The sequence below is a fragment of the Gracilinanus agilis genome, chromosome 4 (genome assembly GCF_016433145.1).
Source record: "Gracilinanus agilis isolate LMUSP501 chromosome 4, AgileGrace, whole genome shotgun sequence".
NCBI classification, from domain to species: domain Eukaryota; kingdom Metazoa; phylum Chordata; class Mammalia; order Didelphimorphia; family Didelphidae; genus Gracilinanus; species Gracilinanus agilis.
This window is the reverse complement of record NC_058133.1, coordinates 484,526,200-484,550,067: the sequence shown is the minus strand read 5'-3', so window position 1 is coordinate 484,550,067 and position 23,868 is coordinate 484,526,200. Positions and strand designations below refer to the sequence as shown.

At 40.0% G+C, this 23,868-nt stretch overlaps 1 protein-coding gene across 1 annotated transcript in view; it reads left to right on the top strand.

Moving 5' to 3' along the window:
• Window positions 1–23,868, top strand: part of NF1 (neurofibromin 1) — a 193,614-nt gene that overhangs the window by 37,318 nt on the left and 132,428 nt on the right. The window contains exons 11-20 of the mRNA XM_044672802.1: window positions 6,474–6,553; window positions 7,230–7,353; window positions 13,090–13,251; window positions 17,691–17,937; window positions 18,480–18,553; window positions 19,482–19,565; window positions 20,791–21,231; window positions 21,858–21,997; window positions 22,231–22,353; window positions 23,013–23,096. Coding sequence (XP_044528737.1) covers window positions 6,474–6,553; window positions 7,230–7,353; window positions 13,090–13,251; window positions 17,691–17,937; window positions 18,480–18,553; window positions 19,482–19,565; window positions 20,791–21,231; window positions 21,858–21,997; window positions 22,231–22,353; window positions 23,013–23,096 — 1,559 coding nt within the window. The remainder of the gene's footprint in view (window positions 1–6,473; window positions 6,554–7,229; window positions 7,354–13,089; window positions 13,252–17,690; window positions 17,938–18,479; window positions 18,554–19,481; window positions 19,566–20,790; window positions 21,232–21,857; window positions 21,998–22,230; window positions 22,354–23,012; window positions 23,097–23,868) is intronic.

Sequence of the window (23,868 nt, the reverse complement as noted above, 5' to 3'; positions counted from 1 at the left end):
TTATTAAACCCTCACCTTCTGCCTTAGAATCAATACTATATATTATTGGTTCCAAGGCAGAAGAGTGGTAAGGGCTAGGCAGTAGGAGTTAAGTGACTTGCCTAGGGTTACAAAGCTAGAAAGTGTATGAGGTCACATTTGAACCCAGGACCTCCTGTTTCTAGGCCTTGTTCTCACTTGTATTTATTAATCATAAGACACTGGGCAGAATGCTTCTGGCAGGTAATGCCTGGAATTGGCTTAGTATTTCCAGATAACTTAGAATTATCTGGGCAGAGGAATTCAAAATGATTCCTAAAATCATCCAAATATTTTAAGTGGGGGAAACTTGAGACATGAAGGAGAGTGCATTAACCAGAGGCAAACTAACATTCTTAAAACTATCTGAGAGTTATTACTAGGAGTTTCTCTAGTTATCGATCCATAGGAATACAAAGACCATTCCCTCGTTCTGAACGTGCTTCATCTCTCCAGATGTGCTGTTTTGTCCGACCCTGGTGGAAGTGACCCCAGCTCCTCACGTGTTGACTCTGCTGTCTGTCCTTATGCCATCGAACCTCCTTGGGCCTTGGCTTCCTCCTCTGTGAGATAACAGACTGAGCTGGGCTCATTTCAAAGAATGGCCAACAGCCCTTCCTGACTCCAAATCTCAGAAGCTACGATTATTTATTCTATGAGCCAAATTGCGGACGAGGTACCACTAGGGACACTTCTAGGCAAAAGCAGAACAGCCTCTGCCCTCAAGGAGCTGCAGTGGGAATGAATCTATGTATGAAACGCTAAGTGTTGGGCAAACATGTAGACAAAGTGGACATTTTCCTTTCTTCCCCCATGCGGGCTTCATTTCCAAAAGAGCAGAGAGGGGTGGCAGGAGGGCAAGAGGAGAGCCCCTGACTTCAAAGCCCTTGGGCACAGTCCAGTCCACTTGTTCTGCAGCTTTAGGGCTTCATTTCTAAAGTGGGGATAATACTTGCAAATCACCATATTGTTTTTGAGGATCAAAGGAGATTGAATCAAGCAGTTTGTAATCATAATGGATTATATCATTGGGAGCTACTTATCTCACTTCCCACCATCACCCTTCCTGTAATGTTCAAGTTGGAATACTGCATCAGACCTGTCCCAGGTCTCCTTTCTAGCTAGATGTGCTATGAAATAATCATGTATAGTAGAAATAGGTAAGTATTTAAGGCTACTCTACAAGTATTCCATTGATTCTTTTCCCCCAATTAAAAGAAAAATTTCAGAAACATGTAGAAACAATTTTTGATGATTGTTTTTTGACCTTTTAGAGTGTTCTGTTGATTCTTATTACTTATCAACATTGTTAAAACTCTAGCTTCAAAAGTTTTTGAAGCATATTCCTCAAAATCTAGTTTATAAAGTTGCCTGGAATCAGGACACATGTATGAATCCTGAAGTGTTGAGAAAGTGTATCTGTAGCTTCCACAAGAATTTTAGAGTTGAATTTTGCTGGTTTATTATGGTAATTAGAAACCTCAGATTAACTTTCAAAATTGCAATTCAGAAAATTAAAGTATAATTTGATTCCCTAAAAGTAATGTAAATAATTTCTTTTAAGAGAGTTGGTTTTATAATTCTAGGCATTCTAGAATTCGTAACTTCTAGAGTCACATAAAGGAATTAAGACCTAGAAGTGTCCCTAGTGGTCATCTGAGATGATGACTAAGGAAATTTGGGCCTCGTGGCAATGGCATGCCAAAGCAAATTGGGATGCAAACTCAAGTGTCCTTTGATTTCGGGTCTATAGTTGCTCATCATAGTTAGTTTAGGGCTCTTCTCCCTCCCCCCCCCCCCAAGTTTTTATTCTGTCGTACTCAAAAAAAAATAGCCAGCATTAAAAAAAACTAATTGGCCAAGAGCCAGATCTGGAGATGGGAGGTCATGGGTTCAAATCTAGCCCCAGATACTTCCTTGTTATGTGATATGGCAAATCACTTAGCCCCCATTGCCTAGCCCTTACCACTCTTTTGCCTTGGAACCAAAAAGATTAATTGGTCTCTCCCTCCTAGTTGTTATTTCCCCCCATCCACCGAATTGCACCAAAAATAAATAAAAATAAAGCCCTCAATATATCATTGCATAGTTTGTCAAAATAAATCACCTAACACAAGGAGGTTTGGACCCAGAATTAAGCAAGATGAAGAGGTGAATGGAGTTGCTTTGGGGGCATTGCACTTCCCTGTCTCCCTTTAATACATAATTTGTCTTATGAAAGTCTTCATTCTTTTGATTTTGCTTTATTATTGCAAATCATGGACCACCCTAGTTTTTGATCTGGGAACCTTTGGGGTCTTGCAAAGAGAAGGAGGGGAGAAGGGAAGGGAGGGAGAAAAGGGGGAAGAAAGAAACTTTGGGATCATTTTATTTCTCATAAAAAGGACATGCTGAGTAATTTGGTTATTTGTTAGCATCTCTGCTATTAATCATTGGCTTAATTATATTTTACAAAGAATCTTGGATGATTTTAACATATTCCACACTCTTGAGGACTCACTCCCAAGGGCAGTGAGAAGACCCAGAGGAAGCATGAGTAAGACCATGACTTATAACTATGGAAAACTGCACAAGAGAAGGGGAATGTGTGATGTTAAGAGACATCTCGGATTTGAAAATATGTGGACCAATCAAAGGAGAAGAGTTAGGAATGGGCAGCCTATGAGATCCATAATTATTAGTGTAATGTACCTGTTCAGAGAACTCCAGGCAGGCCCCCAGTGTTTTAAGGGGACGCTTGTGGAGGATTTATGGAAGATCATTACACAGTGGATAATTAACACATGTTTATTGAATGGATGAGAAAATTGAATGGTGTGGATGGATGGCATTCTGCATCCATGGAGTATGTGCCTACATGAAGGAGATGGAGTGTAGGAGCTTTGATTTTGAGGGCAAGAGTTGAAATTTTTAGTTAAAATAAAATTTTAAGGTTGTCTTGGATATAAAATTACCTGGGAAAAGCATCATGGGGGAGCAGATGGAGAGTGCTGGCCACAGAATTGTGAAGATTTGGGTTCTAATCCCACCTCTGATACTATACACTGGCATGTGATCCTAGGCAAACCATTTGACCTTTACTCATGCTTCTCTCCTCTTTGGTGGAAGCAAAGGGTTTGGAATATTCTTTGTGCCACATATCCACTTCCAAGAGATGTTCAAGAATTTTGAAATCCCTTTATTCCATCTTAACCTATTCTCTGCCTTTCCTTACTTGACCCTGCTCTATCCATATTTTAACTTCCAATCCCTTGACCCTTCAGTTCTTTCCCAGCCCTACCCCTCTACACTAGCTACTCTCTCCTCCCCATCTTGACACTTCCATGAAACAATAAAACTCCATGCTGACTTCCTCCTCTCTTCAATCCTAATCTTTTTATCATCCTACTCAGGACGCCCAGCCAAGCCTCAGTTTTGGATTCTTGCCACCATTCATTGCCTTGGGTCCTGCACATGTACATGCTGCTGAATGAAGGTGGAGAGAAGCCTTCTGATTGGGTCTTCTACAGATTTATGTTATTCAGCCTCACCTGGGGCCTCTTCTATTAGACACACAATCCTATTAGACCTCCCCTAGGAGTCCTCTCCACAGCAGCTCTTCCAGACTTTCTCATCTCTCCTCAAACCTCTCTTGGCTCCCCTCCTCCCTCCCTGTCAGCTAAGAACCTTGCCTCATATTTTACTAACAAAATTGACGCCATTCACCATGAGCTCTCTCCTCTCCCTATCTCCTTATCTGCCATCACTCAGATGCCTTTTTTTTTTTTAAACTCTTAACTTCTGTGTATTGGCTCATAGATGGAAGAGTGGTAAGGGTGGGCAGTGGGGGTCAAGTGACTTGCCCAGGGTCACACAGCTGGGAAGTGTCTGAGTCCAGATTTGAACCTAGAACATCCCATCTCTAGACCTAACTCTCAATCCACTGAGCCACCCAGCTGCCCCCACTCAGATGCCTTTTGCTACTCTCTCCTCCTCCACCTTGGACTCATGTGATGTGATGGCCTCACTCTTTGCCTGTCCCATCTGGCAATCCCATTTTAGCTAGTTTCCTCCAACAGATTGGATCCTCTGCCATCCCAGCTCTTTGACTTATTTTCAGTCTCTCCCTATCTTCCGTCTTCATCAGTACAGACATGTCTGTCTTCTCCTTTGTGAAAATCCCTCATTTCAACTTTCCCTCCCCATTAACTACCAGTCTGTATCTCCTTCCCTTTGTAGCTGAAAGTGTTTCCACTTTCCTCTTAGTCTCTTCTTAATCTCCTGTAATCTGACTTGTGTCCTTTCTGATCATTGCACCTTTCTGCTCTTTCCAAAGTTACTGGTTCTCTCAGTTGCCAGATCTAGGGTCCTTTTTTCTGGCCTCCTCTTTGACTTCTCTACAGTTTGCTGATGGCCTTCTCCTGCTTCATACTCGCTTCTCTCTAGATAGTCTTTCCAGATCTTTTCTCTCCTGGTTCCCCACTTGTTCTCAGTCTCTGGGTCCTTCTCCAGATCACACCCTCTGAGTGTAGCTGCTTCTTATGGTTCTGCCCTGGGCCCTTTTCTCCTTCTCTTTTACTACTTCACTTGGTGATTCATCAGCATCCATGGATTTAATTATCTCTGTGCTAATGACTCTCAGATCTACTTTTCCTGCCTCAGTCTTTGTACCGACCTTCAGCCTCACATCTCTAGCTGCCTTTCAGATACCTTATACTGGATGTCCAGTAGATACCTTAAACTCATTAAACTGAATTCATTATCTTCCCCCCTGAGGCCCCTCTACCCCCATCCTCCCTACCTAGTTTCCCTACTACTGTAGAGGACAGCACTGTCCCCAGACTCCAGACTCTCTGCCTTGAGGTTATCCTGTGGGACATCTTCTCTCCTCTGACACTACCTCCCACCCCCTACTGCAGTCCCTCATCACCTTACTTCTGAACTATTATAATGGTCTACTGCTGGGGAGTCAGCCTTGTGGCCACTCAAGTGATTTCCCTAAAATATAGGTCCAGCCCTGCCATATGCACCACCCTTCAATAAACTGCAGTGGCTCCCTAGTGCCTCCAGGACACAATGCAAAAAGTTCTGTTCATTCAGAGTCCTTCATGACCTAGCCTCCTTCTCCCTTTCCCATCTTGTTTTACCTTATTCTCGGACATGTATTTGTCCACCCAGTGAGAGACTAGCCTCCTGGAAGTTCAATAAACAAGCTCCTCCAGCTCTCAGCTCTGGGTGTTCCTTGGCTGTCTCCCATTCCCAAACTCTGCTTTGATCGCTGACTTCCCTGTCATCTGTTAATTCCCATCTAAAAATCTCTTCTTTTCACTCAAAGTCTTCCCCAATCCCACTTTATTCAAGTGCTTTCCTTCTGTTGATTATCTCCTATTTATCATCCATATAGCTTGCTTTGTATATATTGCTTTGCATGGTGTCTCTCCCATTGGATTGTAAGATCTTTGAAGGCAGGAATGGTTTTTTGCCTCTTTTTGTATCTCCATCTTTTAGCACAGTGCTTGGCACATAGTAGGTGCTTATAAACATTTCTTGATTGAATCCTCTTGGTGCCACTCTCAGACTCCATGTTGTAGCTCAAGTTTCATTTGTAATTGTAGAGGACATTTCCTAATTAAAAGGCTCTGTGTGCCGGTAACATCAGAGAGCTGTTCAAAAACGGAGTCACTTAGTCTGTATGGAACTTCACAGTTCAGTCATTCTTAGGATCAGGGATTTTCAACTTCCTCCCTTCAGAGTCCAGTTTCAGGTATCTCTAAGGGACCAACAAATGACTTTTCTGAACAGGAGGTAGGGATAGGGTCCTGACCTGTAATTTTATTAAGAAAGGAACCTCCCTTTAGGCAGCATCTCTCCTTTGCTGGTAGACCTTGTGTTGTGTAAAAAAAGCCCTGAGAGATTAAGGGGGCCACCCAACCAGTATGTATTAGGCAGGACTTGAACCGGGTCTTACTGGCTCTGAGACCAGCTCTCTGTCCATCATACCACATTGCCTTTCTTTGGAAAAAGCGGAAGAAATATCTTATTTTAAAATAGAACAAAATCTGGATTTTCCCTCCATTTTTGTTCACTTATGAAATATTCTCTTGTTCAAAAGGTTTTATAGTAGGCAAAATAGCATCTGCTCCTTTGGCAGACCAGTAAATCTGGTAACTTCTCTGTCGGTGACCAGCTTTCACTCAGTTGCTTTCCTCTTAGTGGGAATGATGTCATATTCTTTGCAAAATTTAGCTCTTCAACAAGATGATTCTAGTTTTTCTTTTTCATTCGGTCAACAATCAAGATGCATTTCTTGAGCATGTAGTGTGTGCCTAGCTCTGTGCTTAGGACTTGGGACACAAAGTGAGCATCTGACTTTTCTGTCCAAGTGAGACATTTTAAAGCCTCATGTATTGCTGGTGTTCTTTGCTTATAGCAATTAGTTTCATATAGTAGTGAAATACTCTTATCTTTAAATTTAGGCTTTGCTGGTTCTTCATCAGTTGGATAGCATTGACTTATGGAATCCAGATTCACCTATAGAAACATTCTGGGAGATTAGGTATGTTTGTTTTAATTTTTATTAATTTTATTATAACTTTTTAAAATTCCAGCTCTGTAGTGTCATACATAGTTAAACATGAAGGTTATACGTCTTTCAAAGTGTTTATAAATTGTAAAATGCTCAGGTAGAATATTCACCTTCAACTCTTTAAACTCTTATTTATTTTCAAAGTATTCCAAGGTTGCAATTTTGGACAAATGAAGAATTCATATTGAAAGCTTTTCAATTAATTAAAATTTCTGAGAAGGTAGATTATATAGGTAATAACCCATAATGCTTAAAAAGACATGAAGGCAGGATAATATGGCAAAATCTGAGGGATGGGCCAATGGATACAAATTGAGCCTTGCAGGATGACTTAAATGATATGTAGATTCAGCTAGAAAACTGTATCCTTTGTTTCTGGGAATAACGTCCACTTTTAGTTCTTTAAAATTAAGAATAGAAATGAGGTTCATTGGTGAGGCATTGTGGGAAAAAATTTTAAGTTATAACCTATAAGTTTCAGTCATTATTATTTGATTAGTATCATGTTAAACTTTTCTACCAAACATGATAAAAATAATCAAAGTATTTTAAAAATAGGTTATAGGAGGATTCTGGTATTAAATATTAGTTGTGTCTGTATTAGGGGATTATTCTGCTACTGCTGATCAACTTCATTTTGTTTCAGCTCACAAATGCTTTTTTATATCTGTAAAAAGCTAACTACCCATCAGATGCTTAGCAGTACAGAAATTCTCAAATGGTTGCGGGAAATTTTGATCTGTAGGAACAAATATCTTCTTAAAAATAAGGTAAGTTTCGTCTGGAAGAAACAAAGCCTAGCATTTCAAAGGAAATAATGGAAAATCAATAATTGAGGTGGGGAAGAGAAAACTTATAGGACTCAAACTATACTAGCAAGTTGTAATCATCAAAAAGTAATAGTAAATGATTGGGACAGACTGGATAAAGAAGAATTAAAAACAGTTGACTTTAATCCAATGATTGGTATACCTGAGAACATAAGTTACTTAGGAAAGACCCCTCTCTCTCTTTGGCAAGAACTACTGGGAAAACTGGGAAACAGTCATTCAAAACTAGGTTATACCAGGAGTCCTTAACCTTTTTTCTATCATGGAACACTTTGACCATCTGGTGGAGTCTAGACCCCTTCTCAGAATCATTATAAAATGAAAAACATAAAAAATGCAAAAGATTGCAAAGGAAACCAATCATTTGGAATAAAATTATAAAAACATTTAAAAAAAATCGATTGACACCATGTTAAGAGCCTCCAGTTTAGTGTAAGAATTCTCACACAATGAGAAAGAAGTGAGCAGAAAATAGGTCCTTTATTTAGAGTATATGAAAAACAAAAGCATTTTAATGAGCAGAATCAATGCTACTTGAGTAGGGAGGGAAACTTTGACTCAGAAAAAAGATGATTAAAATCAGGTATCTGCTAAGGCAAGGGCTGTTAGCTAAGTAAGGCAACTCATAGAAATGTGGTAGATGCAGAACCGTTCCCAGGGATAAAAAGACAGAATAGGAACAAACTTCTCCAAATAATTTCCAGTGATTACCTGTTGCTATAGGAAAAATGACTCCAGATCACAAAGGAAAGAAATACAACTCAATAAAATCTCAGAAGTTTCACCTCTTACTCAGCTCATTGACAAAGATGACAGAATAGAAGAATATTCAATATTGGAGGAAGGCTAGGCACAGAGGGTTATTGATACATTAAATAAATACACACAAGAATGCAGAGCTTTGTTACTATTGGGGTATGTTTAATTAGATTATGAAAAATGTAAACAATAAGTTACAGTTTCATATGCAACCACCCCCTCCCCCTTTTTTCTTTTGGTTTGTATATTTAATGTTCATTTTTACTGATTTTTTTAAAGTTATAATTTTTAAAAAAGTTAAACTAGGACACTAATATCCTATTAAATGTATCAGTGAATGTATCTGTTCTGGAAAACATTTTGGAACTATGCCACAGGTTTCACTAGAAAACCCATACCTTTGTGCTTCAGATTAGATGCTTAGAAGTATTGGCAGGTACTTGTGAGTGTATATACACACACATTCACGCAAATACAAACAATGCAAGCTATGTATATACCCAAGGAGATAAGGAAAAGAAAGATCCATCTATGTCAAATATTTTTGTAGTAGGGAAGAACTGGAAACAAAAATAGATGTTCATCATTGGGGAGATCAACTAAAGAAATTGTGTACCATGAATGTAATAGAATATGACTGTGCTCTAATAAATAGTCATGAAGACTCTAAGAGACATATGGGAGGGTGTGAGGTAATGTAGCCTGAAGCCAACTGGACCCAAAAAGCCTGTATTCAGGATAATGTCCAAAGGGAAAATAGAAGGAATAAAAAGGAACAAAACAGAATACTGCATAATTATGTTTATCAAGTTTGGCCCCAAAGAAAAGAGGAGAAAATACACTTTTCCTCCCTTTGTTGGAGACTATATGCGTGGAACATTGTCAAATTTTATTGATGGATTAATTTTGCAGAAGTACTTAAATTTTTTTCTTTGATACAAGAGATGACTAGGTGGAGGGGGGTTATATTTGTAAAAAACCTGTTGTTAAAATAACAAAGTTAAAAAATAAAAGGTAAGTCAATGCAGGTTTAAACTTGGGAGAAAAACCTTTTATATTTTCTCATTCTAGTGAGCAAGGTTAAAAAAAAATCTCAGCATTTTATAATTTTTGATGAGCTTTGTTTCTCAGGTTGAAGAGTCATACAGCTGTGTAGGTGTTCCACAGATTTAGGTCCTAGACAGATATTTCAGTCATCAAAGAAAAGAAAAGCTAATGGGAGAAGGGTGGGAAACCATAGTGGTTTACAATTTCAGGGCAAGACCTCAAATTAGGGTCAGGGTAGAGTTACAGAAAGTGTTTTAAAAAGTCTAAAAAAATACTTTTTTGAACTCATGGTCTTCAGAAGCCTCAGAAGTAGCTGAATATATCTAGCAGGGTACTTATTAGGTGACCTACACCAAGCATAGAAACTCTCATGCCCAGCAATTATCATAAAGGTCCAGGAGCCAAGGAATTAGGCTCTCATTGCAACTCATATTGAGTGTCATTGCCTGGTATTACTCTTCAAGTTGCCATGATAAAGTGTATATTAATTATATGAACAAAAGAAACTTTTATAGTTACACTGAAAATAATGTATGCCATAGTGAAGTTGCTTAGCTTCATGGTGACCAGGAGTCTGGCATCCTTCTATGGCATTTTCTAATCCTTAAGTTGGCCTCCAGCCATTTTAATAACCTAAGCTTTCCACTCTAATGGCTGTGTATCCTCTTTTAGGGCCTCCTAGGAAGGGGCTTCTATTGACACTTGAGTCCCTTTGCCAAGAGTACCTCTTGTCATGTCACTCAGATGTCTTCCTTCACTATTTCCTCTCCTTCCCCTGTCTTGCATGCAGAAGTGCCTCTTCTCCAGGTCAAGGCCAGACCCTTTCCCTGCACTCTTGTTCCCATCCAGTCCCATTTCAGCATTTCCAGCAGATTTCCAGCAGATCCCTCTCTCATCCTTACTTGCTGACTAATAATTTAATCTCTGTCTGGCTCCTAGATGCTTCTCTATTTCCTACTACCATGCCCATGTCTCACCATCTTTAAAAACTCTTACTTTTCCTCACTCTCCTTACTAGCTGTCATCTTATTTCTTTTTCCTGTCTAAATTTAGCCAAAACCTGGTTTCTAGTTAGTGCTTCCACTGTTTCTTACACTAGACCTTCTGCAATCTGGCTTCTAACTTCTTGATTCTAAAGTTACTGATGATTTCTCAGTTACCAAATCTAATTGGTTTTCCTCAGTCCTGGCCTTCACAACCTCTCTTCAGCCTTTGACACTGTTAACTATTCTCTTCTTTTTGTTACTCTTCTCCTTTTGGGGTTTTTATTGACAGTGCTTTTTCTTTGCTTGCTCACCTGTCTGATCACTTCTCAGTTTTTGGTTGGATCTTCTGCCAGATCCTCCCTGCCCACCTTGAGTGTTTTCCAAGGCTGTGACCTGGCTGTTTTCTCTTCTCCTTTTATACTATCTTGCTTGATGATCTCAGCCATTCCCTTGGGTTCACTTATATCCAATCCTAATCTCTCTTGAGTTTCAGTCCCACATCACCAGCTGCCTTTTGAAGATCTCAAACTGAATGTCCTTAGCCATCTTAAACTCAACATGGCCAAAGTAACTGATGTTCTTTCTTCCCACATCTTCCTCTCCTCCCAACTTCTTTGTTACTGTCTTGGGTATCACGGTCCTACCAGTCCTCTGTGTTCCCAGCTTTAGTGGAATCCTCACTTCTATACTGACACTCACACCACTTATCCAATTTGTTAACAAGTCTTGTATCTTCCACCTTTCCAATATCTATCCTGTTGTAGGCCCTAAGAGGTCTCCCCACTGCAACCCACTCCAATCAGCTGCCAAAGGGATTTTTCTAAGGCCCAGGCTTGAACCCTATTTCCCCCAACCCTCTCCCTTTCCCATCGTCTCTGTACTATCTCCAGGACCAGATATAAAATCCAATTGATGCCCAGCTGATTGATAAAAGTGAGAATTTTCTATATCAGAGAATCTATGAAATTATGAATACATTACTGTACTGCTGGTAGAACTTTCTGGAAAGCAGTATAGAATTGTGCAAAGAAATTATCTGACATGTCCATGGTCTTTGACTCTGTAAGCATACACCCCAAGTAGGTCAAAGACCAAAAGACCTCATATATGTTAGGAGGAAAACACACATAGACATGCATACATATGCACATATATTCAAAAGCACTTTTTGTCATGATGATTACCAGAAATAAAGTAAATGCTCATCTCTTGGCAATGACTAAGTTATGGTACATGAATATAATCAAACTAGAAATGAAGAAAATGGGCAAAAAGAGAAGCAAATGTCCAGTATATGTTTAAAAATGTCTATGGTAGCATTTATTTTTGTAATAGCAAAGTACTAGAAACAAGAGTACAGGCCTCTAGGGAATGGCTACTCCTGGTTGTGTGGATGTTGGGAGATTCCTTGTGCTCTAAGCAGCAGCTAGGGAGAGTGGGAAGTGTGTGCATCCTGATGAGGAGTGAAGCCAGCAGAACCAGAACAGCAATATGCTTAAAGACTGGAGCCTTTGAAATGGCAAGAAAGTGAAAGCCAAAAGGGGGGGGGGGGGGACGGGACGAGCAGTTGTCAGGGCCAAGCCTAGGCCCAAAGAGGAGAAATGATGATGTGCCCCTGAGGCAGTGCCCGTGCTCATGGCTAATCAGAACTGCTGCTGGGCTCAGGCATTTGCTTTAGCAAGTTCAGCTGGCTCTTTCAGGGTTGATTGATTTGTTTAAGGGCTCTGGAGGTCTGTTTCTAGAGACCCAATTTGACCTGATTCTTTATTTTTTTTAAATAGTTTTTTATGGGGCAACTAGGTGGCTCAGTGGATAGAGAGCCAGGCCTGTAGACTGGGAGGTCCTGAGTTCAAATCTGGCCTCAGATGCTTCCTAGCTGGGTAACCCCAAGCAAGTCACTTAACCCTCACTGGCTAGCCTTTACCACTCTTCTGCCTTGGAACCAAGACACAGTATGGATGCTAAGACAGAAAATAAAGGTTAAAATTTTTTATTTGTACTTTTTGAACAATTCAGCCTTCCTCTTTCCCATCCTGTGTCCAATAGTGTTTGCTTTTTTCTGCACCTATAATGTACTCTGCCAAAAGGAGAGTGCTCATTTCACTGTCAGTAGCTCTGAAATCAAGATGAATTATGGTGTCAGTAAGAGTTATGTTGGCCTTCAATTGTTAATTTTTTTCCCCATTGTTCTAATCAGTATGAATTCTGCTCCTGGTTCTGCTTGCTTCATTCTCGGACAAGTCCTTACCCCTTTTTCCCAATTTCTCATCTCTGTCGTCTCTTTTAGAACAATCACATTCCAATGCATTCGTGTACCACAGTTTGCTTAGTCATTTCCTGGTTGATGGGCATTCACTTTTCCCCAGCCTTTACCTACCACAAGAAAATATTACTAAAAACATTTTTGTCAGTGTAGGGACTTTCCCTTTGTCTCTGGCCTCTGGGGATTATTCACACAGACTGGGCCTATTTGTTGGGTCAAAGGGCATATGTAGGTTAGTGACTCTTCTACAAGTGACTCCTCTTCTCTCCCAGCCTGGCTAGACCAGACCATAGCACATCAGGGTGCCTTTCTTCCCCCAGCCCTTGCTTTAGTTCCCATTTTCAACTCTTGCCCTCTCTCTCCCTCTAATGGGGTGTGAGGTGAAACTTCCGAGTTATTTTAATTTGCATTTCTCTTATTAGGCCTTTGGAGTATTCTTTGCTATGAACATTCCCAATTCGTTCTTAATGGATTTCCACTGAGTGTTTCTCACGTTTCTCAGGCCTCAGCATGGATCAAGTTTTCTAATCAGGATCCTCTGGCTAAAAGAAGACACTGTTGGAGCAGTTATTTCCATTCCTGATCCGTTCTAGTAGCACTTACGGTATTCTTTCTCCCTAGCAGTCAGATAGGAGTTCTTCCCATTTTCTCTACCTTTATGGGGTAGGGTATGATGGCTCTTCTGGTGGCGGTACCAGTCATATCTCTCTAGACCATGAAGAGTTTATGCGTACCTGTGCTCCAGGACCACCTCTCAGGAAAGTAAAAGGAAACTCCTTGATGGTAAGCCACCAGTTTCATTGTCATCGTGTAGAGTAACTCATCTAAAGTTACCTTGATCATATTGAGGCTATATGTTCAATGGAAAGAAAGCTGGCGCTTATTGCCATTGAAATCTGGCCTCTAGACCCTTACTAACTTTGGGACCGGTGGGCAAGTCTCTTAATCCCTACTCACTTGTTTCTTTACTTGTAAAATGCATATAATGATGACTTTGGTAGGATTGACTGAGATAATGTATTTAAGGCACTTTGTAAATCATAATGGACCATGTCAGTGTGAGTTATTGAAACTTTTAGTTCTCCTTGACCTGCGTGTGAATTGTTTTGAAATTTTTCTTCTGGAAATCGAAGCCCACCTGGGGTGGTAACTGGACACCTGTTAAGTGTAAAAGTTGTGGTACAGTTGACCAAAGTTGCCAAAAATATGCCAGGAAGTCTGTGATGTTTAAATGTCAATGTTCTCTGTGTTTCTACAAAGAAAACTACCCAAGTGCCTGTGTCCCTTTTCAGCCTTCTCTCATTCCTCCCCCCATCTCCTTTTTACCACCAACCTACTGAGAAGAACAACTGGGACTTTCAGCTTCTTCTATTCCCTTCACCTCTACAGTCTTCTGCAGTCATTTGTGGGAAGTGGGGGGCAGGGATAAGGAGGTCCTCCCTTCTCCCCTCATCCCTGCCCCATGCCTCTTCTTTACCTTGTTCATTACATCTGACACAATCAGTCACCCCAGCCTTGGGGTTCTTCTGTGACATTACGTTCTCCAGCTTATCCTTTGTTTTCTCTGTCTACGTTCCCTTATGTCAAGGAAAATACAAGTAAGCAAAAATATCTGATCAACAGGGCAGGCCTGACAATATATATACTGGATTCTGCCCTGGGGCTCCCATACCTCTTGCTAGGAGGAAAGATATATACTTTTTCTTATCTCTTACAATGTTCAGAAAGCAACCTTTTTAGAATTTTTTCATTTATGCCTCTTTTTCAGCTACTTGGGCTGTTTTTCATCATTTTATTATCCATCATTCTCTGAGTTCCACTTAGTACTTTCTACATCAGTTCCTATTATCCAGGGATTTTTAATCTTTCTTTGTGTCCTTGACTTAGGGCAGCCTGTGAACCCCTTATCAAAAGCATATTTTTCATGTGTAAGATTACAAAGGAGACCAGGTGTATTGGAACATAATTATTGAAACTTTTTTTTTAACCCATAACCTTCTATCTTAAAATCAATAGTAAGTATTTATTCCAAGGTAGAAGAGTGTTAAGAGCTACCCAGTGACTTGCCCAGGTAGGAGTTATCTGAGCCCAAATTTGAGCCCAGGACCTCCTGTATCTAGGCCCTCTATCCATTTTGAGCCACCTAGATGCCTGCATTATTGAAACATTTTTTAAAAAATCTTTACAGATCTTAGGTAAAGAACCTCTCAAAAGAAATCTTCTCATCTGAATTCTTCATATTTTTCATTTTTTGTTGAATCATGATCCATTCTATTGACATACCATAGTTTTTTCTTCACTAGTTACTTGGTACCCATTTTATTTCCAATTCTTTTTTACTCCATAGAGATCTTAATAAATGCTTCTTAGCTGACTGTTACAATGAACGTTTTAGTACATATCAAAGTTCAGTGTCTGCATTTGGCTGCTTTTGGATATATGCCAGCTTTTGTCTTCTAGCAAAACAAATTTTCCCATTGGCTATGTCATGAAATGTAGCTCTTTTTCTGAATTTTAAGCCTATCACCTCTTTGACATGAGACCATGTTGTATTTCTTCTTTGTGCTTTATCATTATATTTATCAGACAACTAAAGCCTTTCAAAGTTGTTGATGCTTGTTATCTTTGTATATATGTTCTCCTTGTTCATATTTTATTCTGCATCAGTTCATAAAAGTCTTATTGGTTTCTACTGAAGCTGTCCATGTTTATCATTTTTAATGGCAAAGTAATAATATTCCATCATATCCATATACCAGAATTTGTTTGGCCATTCCCCAATAGAAGCATACCTCTTTAGATGCCATTTTGAGGCAGTGATGTAAAGAATTATTGTAATCATTGTGATACATGATCTCTGGCATAGAGAGACTCAGGTCTAAAGATTTACAGTTTAGTTGCTTTGGGGACTTAATTCCAAATAAATTGTTTTTCCAAAATGACTGGAGGCCAAGACCTAGGAACAACGTGTTCTTGTATCCATTTTCCCACAGACCTTCCAGCATTAGCCATTTTCCTTTTTTTGTTATCTTTGGCAATATGATGGGTATGAAGTACAGCCTCAGACTTTATTAATTTGCACATTTCCAACTATTAATTGATAATTTAAAAAGTTGTTGATGGCTTAGATTTTTCTTCTTTACAAATGAGACCTTTATCAGTGACGCTTGCTATAAAGATTGTTCCCCCACTTTCATGCTTCTCTTCTAATTTTAACTGAATTGGTTTTCATATCCTTTGACCATTTGAAAATTGGGGACTAGGCTTTCTTTATTTTTAACAATTTGAATCAGTTATTTATATATTTTGGATATTAATTCCTTTATTGCAGAAACCAACTTGCAAAAAATTTTTTTTGGTCATTTACCTATTTGCCTTCTAACAAATTTGCCTTTGATTTGTTTGTGCAAAACTTTTAAGCATTATGTAACCAAAAATGACCATTCTGTTTTCTCTGTTGCTTGTTTGGGCTTTGAACTCTTTCCCTAGGCATAGATCTGAAAAATAATTTCTTTTTCCGCTCCTCTAATTTCCTGATCCTCTTACCTCTTTTCTAAACCTTCGCCCTTGGGCCTCTTTTCTTGCCTCTGCTCCCCATTAGTAGTACCTCCTGCCACAGTAACTTCTGCCAGCTCTTCTGGCTTATGCATTCATTTCCCTAGACATGACTTTAGTTCTGCCTCTGTGCATCTCCACCCTGCTATTACTTCAGCCCCCAGAGCCCTGACCTGTTTAAAACCTTTTCCTCTTCTCTTGGGCTGCCCATGGTCTGCCACAGAGGCCCCAAAGCCTCATCTTTTCCCTCCTACTTCCTTAGCCAGGCATGAAATCTGGTCAATTCTCTTCTCGTAATGCCCCACCCATCCATCCCCATATTTCCATTTCCACTCACCACTTCACTTCAGGAGCTCCTTAACTTCTACGGAAACACTTTCAGGAGCTTTCTGGCTCTTCCTCCTAGCTGTTTTTGCATCCTGATGCTGGAACATCTTCCTTCAACATAGTTCTGATCTTGTCATCCACCTGTTCAAAAAACTCAGTAGCTGATTCAAAACACCATTATTATCTCCAGGCTAAAAGGACAAATGCCTTAGTTTGTCATTCAAGGTCTTCCTGTCAGTCTGAAACAAGCAAGTACTTCCTTTGTGCCAGGCACTATGCTTCATGATTTGACCTCAGTTTTCTAGTTTTATCTCCTGCTCACTCTCTTCATCCTTTGTCCAGTTTTCCAGGACCTCCTCCCCATCCCCCAAAGATGTTTCACTGCTTCCAAGAATGGATTCCTGCTGCTTCCTTCAATTGGAATTCCTTGCCTGCTCCCAGCCCTTCGCCTTTTACAGCTTCTCTTGCCCTTTCAGCACCAGCTCAAATGGTTCTTCCTCCAGGAAGTCTTCCCTGACCACACTCTCCTGCCCCAAGAGGCGACTGATCTCATATTTGACTGCTTCCTAGTTACTGGTGCACAGGCTTTATCCTTTATTAAATTATAACCCTCTTGAGAGAAGGGGTTGCCCTAATCAGCTTTATGTTCCCTGTAGTGCCTAGCATGGTTTCTTGTACAGGAAACATACTTGAACTGAATTATATTAACAATATCAGCTGTGGCTATGTTCCCATTTAGGTAGAGCTTTTTTCAGTCACAGTTTAAGCAAAAACAGACCCAAGTTTCAGGAGAATTTTTCATTTTCTCTCCCTTAAAGATTTTACATGGCTAATTTTAAAAATTAAATTATGGGGAGAAAAGTGAAGGCACATTATATTTACTATTCTCTGCACATTGCAAAATTTATTTTATTATAATTATGTCTGTTAATGTTGCTTTTATGTAATCTCATGAGTTTCTGTGCCTTGTGTTAAGTATGTGTAATTGAAAAGTCACCTATACATAGTTTATGACAATGTTGGGCTTGTGTAGTTATTGCCTCTGGTTTTATTCCCACTTTAGCTGAAATGCTTTCCTCACTTCTAGGCCTCCTCTCTCCCTGGAGAGTGCTCTAATTTTGACTAGGAAATCCCTGGGATGGCTTCTGATTAGAAATTAGATGGAGTCACTTGCTTGGTGGTTTGGCTCATGCTCCTCTCCCCCAGATCATTTCAGCAGTGTCAGAACTGACTCTTATATTTAGGCTTGCATATCTCTGTAGAGTAGTTCAGGTATACATGTTTTGTATTTTTGGTTTTTGTAGGAAAATGACTAAATTAAAAAATATATCTCCCCCAAGGATGGTGCAATAGGGTCCAGTGGGACGCCAATATGTCGCCAGGCTCAGACTAAGCTGGAAGTCGCTCTGTACATGTTTCTATGGAGCCCCGACATTGAAGCTGTGCTTGTGGCCATGTCCTGCTTTCGACACCTCTGTGAGGAAGCCGATATCAGGTGTGGCATAGATGAGATTTCCGTGCATCATTTCTTGCCCAACTATAATACCTTCATGGAGTTTGCATCTGTCAGCAACATGATGTCAACAGGTAAATGTGACTAAAGAACACTGTTTACTTTCCATCCAAAAGGGATTCTGCCATTGTTGACCCTTTTCCCTGCTCCTAAAGGGAAGAACAATTCTGATGGCCTTACAGCTCTCAAACTCTTAATATCAAAGCTACTAGTTTGTGAAGAATGAATTTTAGAGTTGAGGAACTCCAGATGAAACCCATCTTAGTTTCTTACTCTGATCCAGGCTCTGCTTGCCTTTCATATACCTTTATTGCAGAATTTATGCTAATGGTTCCCATTGCTCAGTAGAACTCCCCAGGCCTAGCTGTCTCCTAAACATGCTGGCCTGACACCTTTGAGGACAGGCTAGCTCTACGGTCTTTGTTAGCCTCTGGGCAGTCAGCAGTTGGCAGACACCCTGTAGGACTGTTGAAGGGACTAGGTGTGACTTGTAGAACTTCACTTACCCTCAGCAAGCTCTGCTAAACTGCTTTTTCAGGGGAGCCTTAGGGTTCCCTGCTGGCCCCCACACATTGATGGTAATGGTGAGATCTGATTGCTATCCTCCTGGCTTTAGGAAGAGCAGCTCTTCAGAAAAGAGTGATGGCATTGCTAAGGCGCATCGAACACCCGACTGCAGGCAACACCGAGGTAGGCATTTGCGGTAGGAAGATTCTGTACCTAGACACAGAATGGCTTCTCATTGGCCTCTACTCTGCCTCTCCCACCAAAACCCCCAAATAGATGGAGCCAGCGTGGTCTGTCTGGGTCCTCCCAAATGGCCCTACAACTGATTACAGTTGTGACCTCTGGCCAGAATGGGCTCCTCTCAGGCCAGGAGGCCACCCCCTGCTTAGTGCCTGGGCCTTGCCCCAAATTTGGGATTGCCAGAGTCCTCAAGGCCCACTCAGAGGCCACCTCCCTCATGAATGCTTTTCTTACTTTTTCCCAACTGGATTGTTCCATACCAGAACTCTCCAATTGCTTGCTCCCTTTCTGGGGCCTTTTCTTCCAGCCTTTTTTCTGTTAATTGTCTGATCTCCCCTACTTGAGTGTAAACGCCCTGAGAGTAAGAGATGCATTGTATTCTCATGATACACATGGTGCCCAGGATAGTCCTTTGTACCATCAGAGTGAGCATGTTTTCTGAACCAAATTTTGGAACTTTTGGTTTGATAAAGGATTTTCCTTTCATTGAAATTCTTTTAAGAGTATACTTCTTGGGGCAGTCTGGTATCACAGTGGATAGAATTTCAGACCTGGAATCAGGAGGTCCTGGGTTCAAATCTGAAATTCAACACTTCCTGTGTGTCCCTGGGCAAGTCATTGTTTGTGGGGCTCTTGATCTTCTATCTTAGAGTAGTTACTAAGATGGAAAGTAAGGGTTTTTAAAAAGTGTATGCCTCTTCTTAAAATAAGGAGTTTCCCTGCAAGACTAGGAGACATGCTCACTCTCCCTTGAATAAGTTGCTATTTGGGAAGATGCATAGATTGAATTCATGTGCAGGGTTTGAGCTGTAAGTTTAATTGCGCATCACTTAGTACTTTTCACTAATGAAGAATTTTTCCTTTCTTTTAGGCTTGGGAAGATACTTATACAAAATGGGAACAAGCAACAAAATCAATCCTCAATTATCCAAAAGCCAAAATGGAAGATAGTCAGGTGAGATGATGAAGTTGATCTGAACCATCCCCATCAAGTCATTCTTGTGTACCATAAGACTGCTGAATGTCTAACACCTGTTACTACCTCACAAGGCTGCTGTGAGAATCAAATTCAAAAAAATAGTTGTCATCTACTTTGTGAATCTTGAAGAATTATGTGAATGTTAGCTCTTTCAATAATAATTGTTACTATCTTTAATTCCTTTATGGCTGTCTAGTGATAGTTGACTCCTGCCTTAAGATCTGACTAATCTTATATTCAGTCCTCTGGATCAAGGATTCTTAACCTCAGTCAAGCCCATAAACTTGCTCCTTTAAATGTTTCAAGAACCTATTGGTTTCCTTTATAAGCCTATGTATTTTATTTTGTGCCTTGAACAACATTCTTAGAATAGAAACAGGCTGCCTAGGCCTCTTCTCCAGGCTATCCTGAAGGGGCCAAGACACCAAGAAGGTGAAGAATCCCTGCTCTGGGTCATCTTCTTGTCCCCTCTTCCTGCTATTTTTCTTCATGGCCACTTTGCTCATTAGCACTTCCCCAGAGGAGTTATTTAGCAGGGGCCTGGAAAAATTAATTAAATTCAGAATAGCCCATTTTGTTACTTGAAAGGAACTTCAATAATTTAGTTTGGTATGTTAGCCCAAAATGTGTTTAGAACTATTATCTAACACACTTTGGTGCTGCAGGACGATGATAAAGCACTTCTCTCCATGTGGTTGAGAAATGGTCCAGGCTGTCCACATTACCACCGCCTAGTGGGTTTTTCTTGGCTGGTTTTCTTAGTGACTTGGGGCTTTTTCTTGGATCTAGTGGATGACTCTTGTAAATGAAAAGACATTAATAAAACTTGGTAAAGATTTTATTTATTCTGGAGTAGGTATTTCTTCATTAGTATAGATGGGAGTTGGCTATACTTGGGTGCATTTTCTAACACCTGCTTGTTCTCATGTGTTCTTTAATATTACTGGAGTCTCAGAAAAGATGATTCTCAGATCATTGTTTCTATTTTGGGCCTGATTGGGTTTATAAGAAAAAGTCATGCTTGTGTAGCAAAGAAATGTTGCCTTCCCCATGAGTCCAATTTTGCCTGGGTCATCTTCATCCAAAAAGTCTTTTGTCAGAAGGATGAAATATGGTATAGCCAGTATAGATTAAACAGGAGTTTGCCAGGTGTAGGTTAAGATTAAGGAAGAATTCCTTCTTTGTGCACCTTGTGTGTTAGGTTGCTGAAAGTCTTCATAAGACCATTGTGAAGAGGAGGATGTCTCATGTGAGTGGAGGAGGCTCCATAGACTTGTGTGACACAGACTCGCTCCAAGAGTGGATCAACATGACTGGGTTTCTTTGTGCCCTTGGTGGGGTGTGCCTGCAGCACCGAAGCAATGTTGGCTTTGCCACCTACAGCCCTCCCATGGGCCCCATCAGTGAGCGCAAGGGCTCTCTGATTTCCATGGTGTCCTCAGATGGAAACGCGGAGACACCTGTCAGCAAGTTCATGGATCGGCTGCTCTCTTTGATGGTGTGTAACCATGAAAAGGTGGGGTTGCAGATACGGAGCAACGTCAAGGATTTGTTGGGCCTAGAATTGAGTCCTGCCCTTTATCCAATGCTGTTTAACAAATTAAAAAATACCATCAGCAAGTTTTTTGATCCTCAAGGCCAGGTAAACTTTCCTTCTTCCTCTCTTCCTCCCATCCCTTGAAGAATAACTGGATTGATAATAGTTCATTTGGGCTTTCATCTAGCTAGGTGGTACAGTAGATAGAGCACTGGGCCTGGTCAGGAAGTCCTGAGTTCAAATCTAGCCTCAGGCACTTACTACTTGTGCGATTGGGCAAATCACTTAATTTCTGTCTCTTTTAGTTTCCTCAACTGTAAAATGGGGAAAAATAAAGGCACCTAACTCACAAAAGCTGTGAGTATCTAAGAAGATAATATTTTAAAAGACTTTAGAAGAGTACCTGCTTGTTTCCTTCCTTCCTTTCCCACAGAGATTGTATTAAGGAAACTGGTACCAACATTATGAATAGGCCCAGAATTATACTATATGAAAAGCTAAATTACCACCTAGAGAAAGGGAATGCAGAAAGGAACCATTTCACCTGTAGGAAGAACAAAGCCTGCTTTTCTGGAACTCCTAGTATGTATGTATAGTTCTACAGATTTAGCTATCATATGGCATGTAGCCGTACCACTGAGAGGTCTCTGGGCAGCTCTTACGGTAGAGAAGATGCCCTCTCTTGCAGACTGTTGATGGCGGCATGTGTGGGGTTATTGTCGTTTACCCAGGTTTTAGTGACTGACACCAACACCCAGTTTGTGGAACAGACCATAGCCATAATGAAGAACTTGCTTGATAATCACAGTGAGGGCAGTTCTGAACACATGGGACAAGCTAGCATCGAAATAATGATGTTAAATCTGGTCAGGTGAGTGGTCTGATTGAGCATAATCACCCCAAAAGCTAACCCCGTATTTCCAAATGGTGTTCCTCAAACACAGAGAACATTACATTTGGTGTTGCCCTGTTAAAATAACCAAAGAATGTAATTTCCTAAGCTCTTGTTTAGTAGAATTCTCTTGCATTAGAGCCTTTACAGTAGACTCTTTTCAAGAGTATGTATGTGTTAAGACTATTTTTAATGTTCCTGTATCTGTACAGATATGTTAGAGTGTTTGGGAATTTGGTACATGCAATTCAGATAAAAACTAAACTCTGCCAGCTGGTTCAAGTGATGATGGAGAGAAGAGATGACCTTTCATTTTGCCAGGAGATGAAATTTAGGTGAGTCAGCCCAGCAGTGTGCCCATCTCCCCATCATATTATGCTCATTGCAATCAACATCCTGAAAAGTATATGCCTGCTTTTGCCTTTTTTTCCTTTCAACTAGTCTAGAACTTAAAGTGCTTTAAACTGGCCCTACTTTCTGAACTTAAGAAATCATATACTATCTATTAGGTGGTCATAACTGATCTACATATACATATTTCTCTTCCTCCCTTTCTTCCTCCATCTCATCCTTTTACTATTAAGGCCCCTTAATTAAGACTTTATCTCCCTTCTGACAGTGATGGCAGAATTTCTTTCTGAATTTGTCTTGAAATCCCATTGGGGGATGGGGTGGCAGTTAGACTTAGTGAATAGAGAGGCAGGCCTGGAGACAGGAGGTCCTGGGTTCAAATGTGACTTCAGATGCTTCCTGGCTGTATAACTCTGGGCAAGTCACTTAACCCCATTATCTAGCCCATACCACTTTACTCTTATAACTTGGAACCAATACTTAGTATCAATTCTAAAACAAAGAATGTAAAGGTTGTTTTTGTTTTTTTTTTTTAATCCCTTTGGGGGAAGATTTTTGCTAAACAATCCTTGCTATAAAAAGTGAAAAAGCTAAAAATTCTTTAAAAAATATTTTGTCTGTTGCTTTCATTTTTCTGTTATAGGAACAAAATGGTGGAATATCTGACAGATTGGGTCATGGGAACATCTAACCAAGCAACAGATGAAGATATAAAATGTCTAACTAGGTAAAGATGTTCAAGGACTTTTCTTCAATGTATCACAGGACATTGATTCTGTGAACACTGTTAAACACTGTTAGATTATTTCAAATGTTCTATTTTTCTTTGAAAGGACAGAGGCTTCTTCTCCTTCCATGAATTTCCCAAGAGTGGTTTAATGTTTCAGTGATTCAAGAGAGTCTTCATTTACATGTTGGGAAAGCTGGATGTATGGATCCTAGCTTATTAAATGAGAGTTTGATCTTAGTACAAATTTTAAAATTACAAGCCCTGTTGTTTTGTAATTGAACATCTCACTATAGAATGTAATTTTAAGTTTAATGTTTATATTCTAAAATGGTGGATAAGAAACATTCTTGTCCTCAGACTGTTGTATCCTGTAGAAGAAATTGTTTGCTGTGTTTTTCCTTAAATTCCTCTGTCATCTGAAATACAGTTATGGAAATCAGGTGCCAAGCCCTCATGACAGTCTGAAAGAATTTCTTCCAAAAATGTAAAGGGTGTATTTTGTTTGTTTGACACACTCCCCTTCCCCCTTCCATCCATCCCATAGATTTCTAACTTTTTTTAGATTCTAGTCTTGTTTACTTGATTATGTGTAATTTGATTTTAAGGAATTGGCCACTCAACACAATTTAGTTTCTAAAATATTCTTTGTTTAACATACATCTTTTTTTTTTCCTCCTTATTTTGAGATCTACAAACTAAATCCATGCTTGGTACATAGGTTTGTAATTTTTTTTTAGAGTTAGTTATTTAGGAATAGATATTAAGGCGT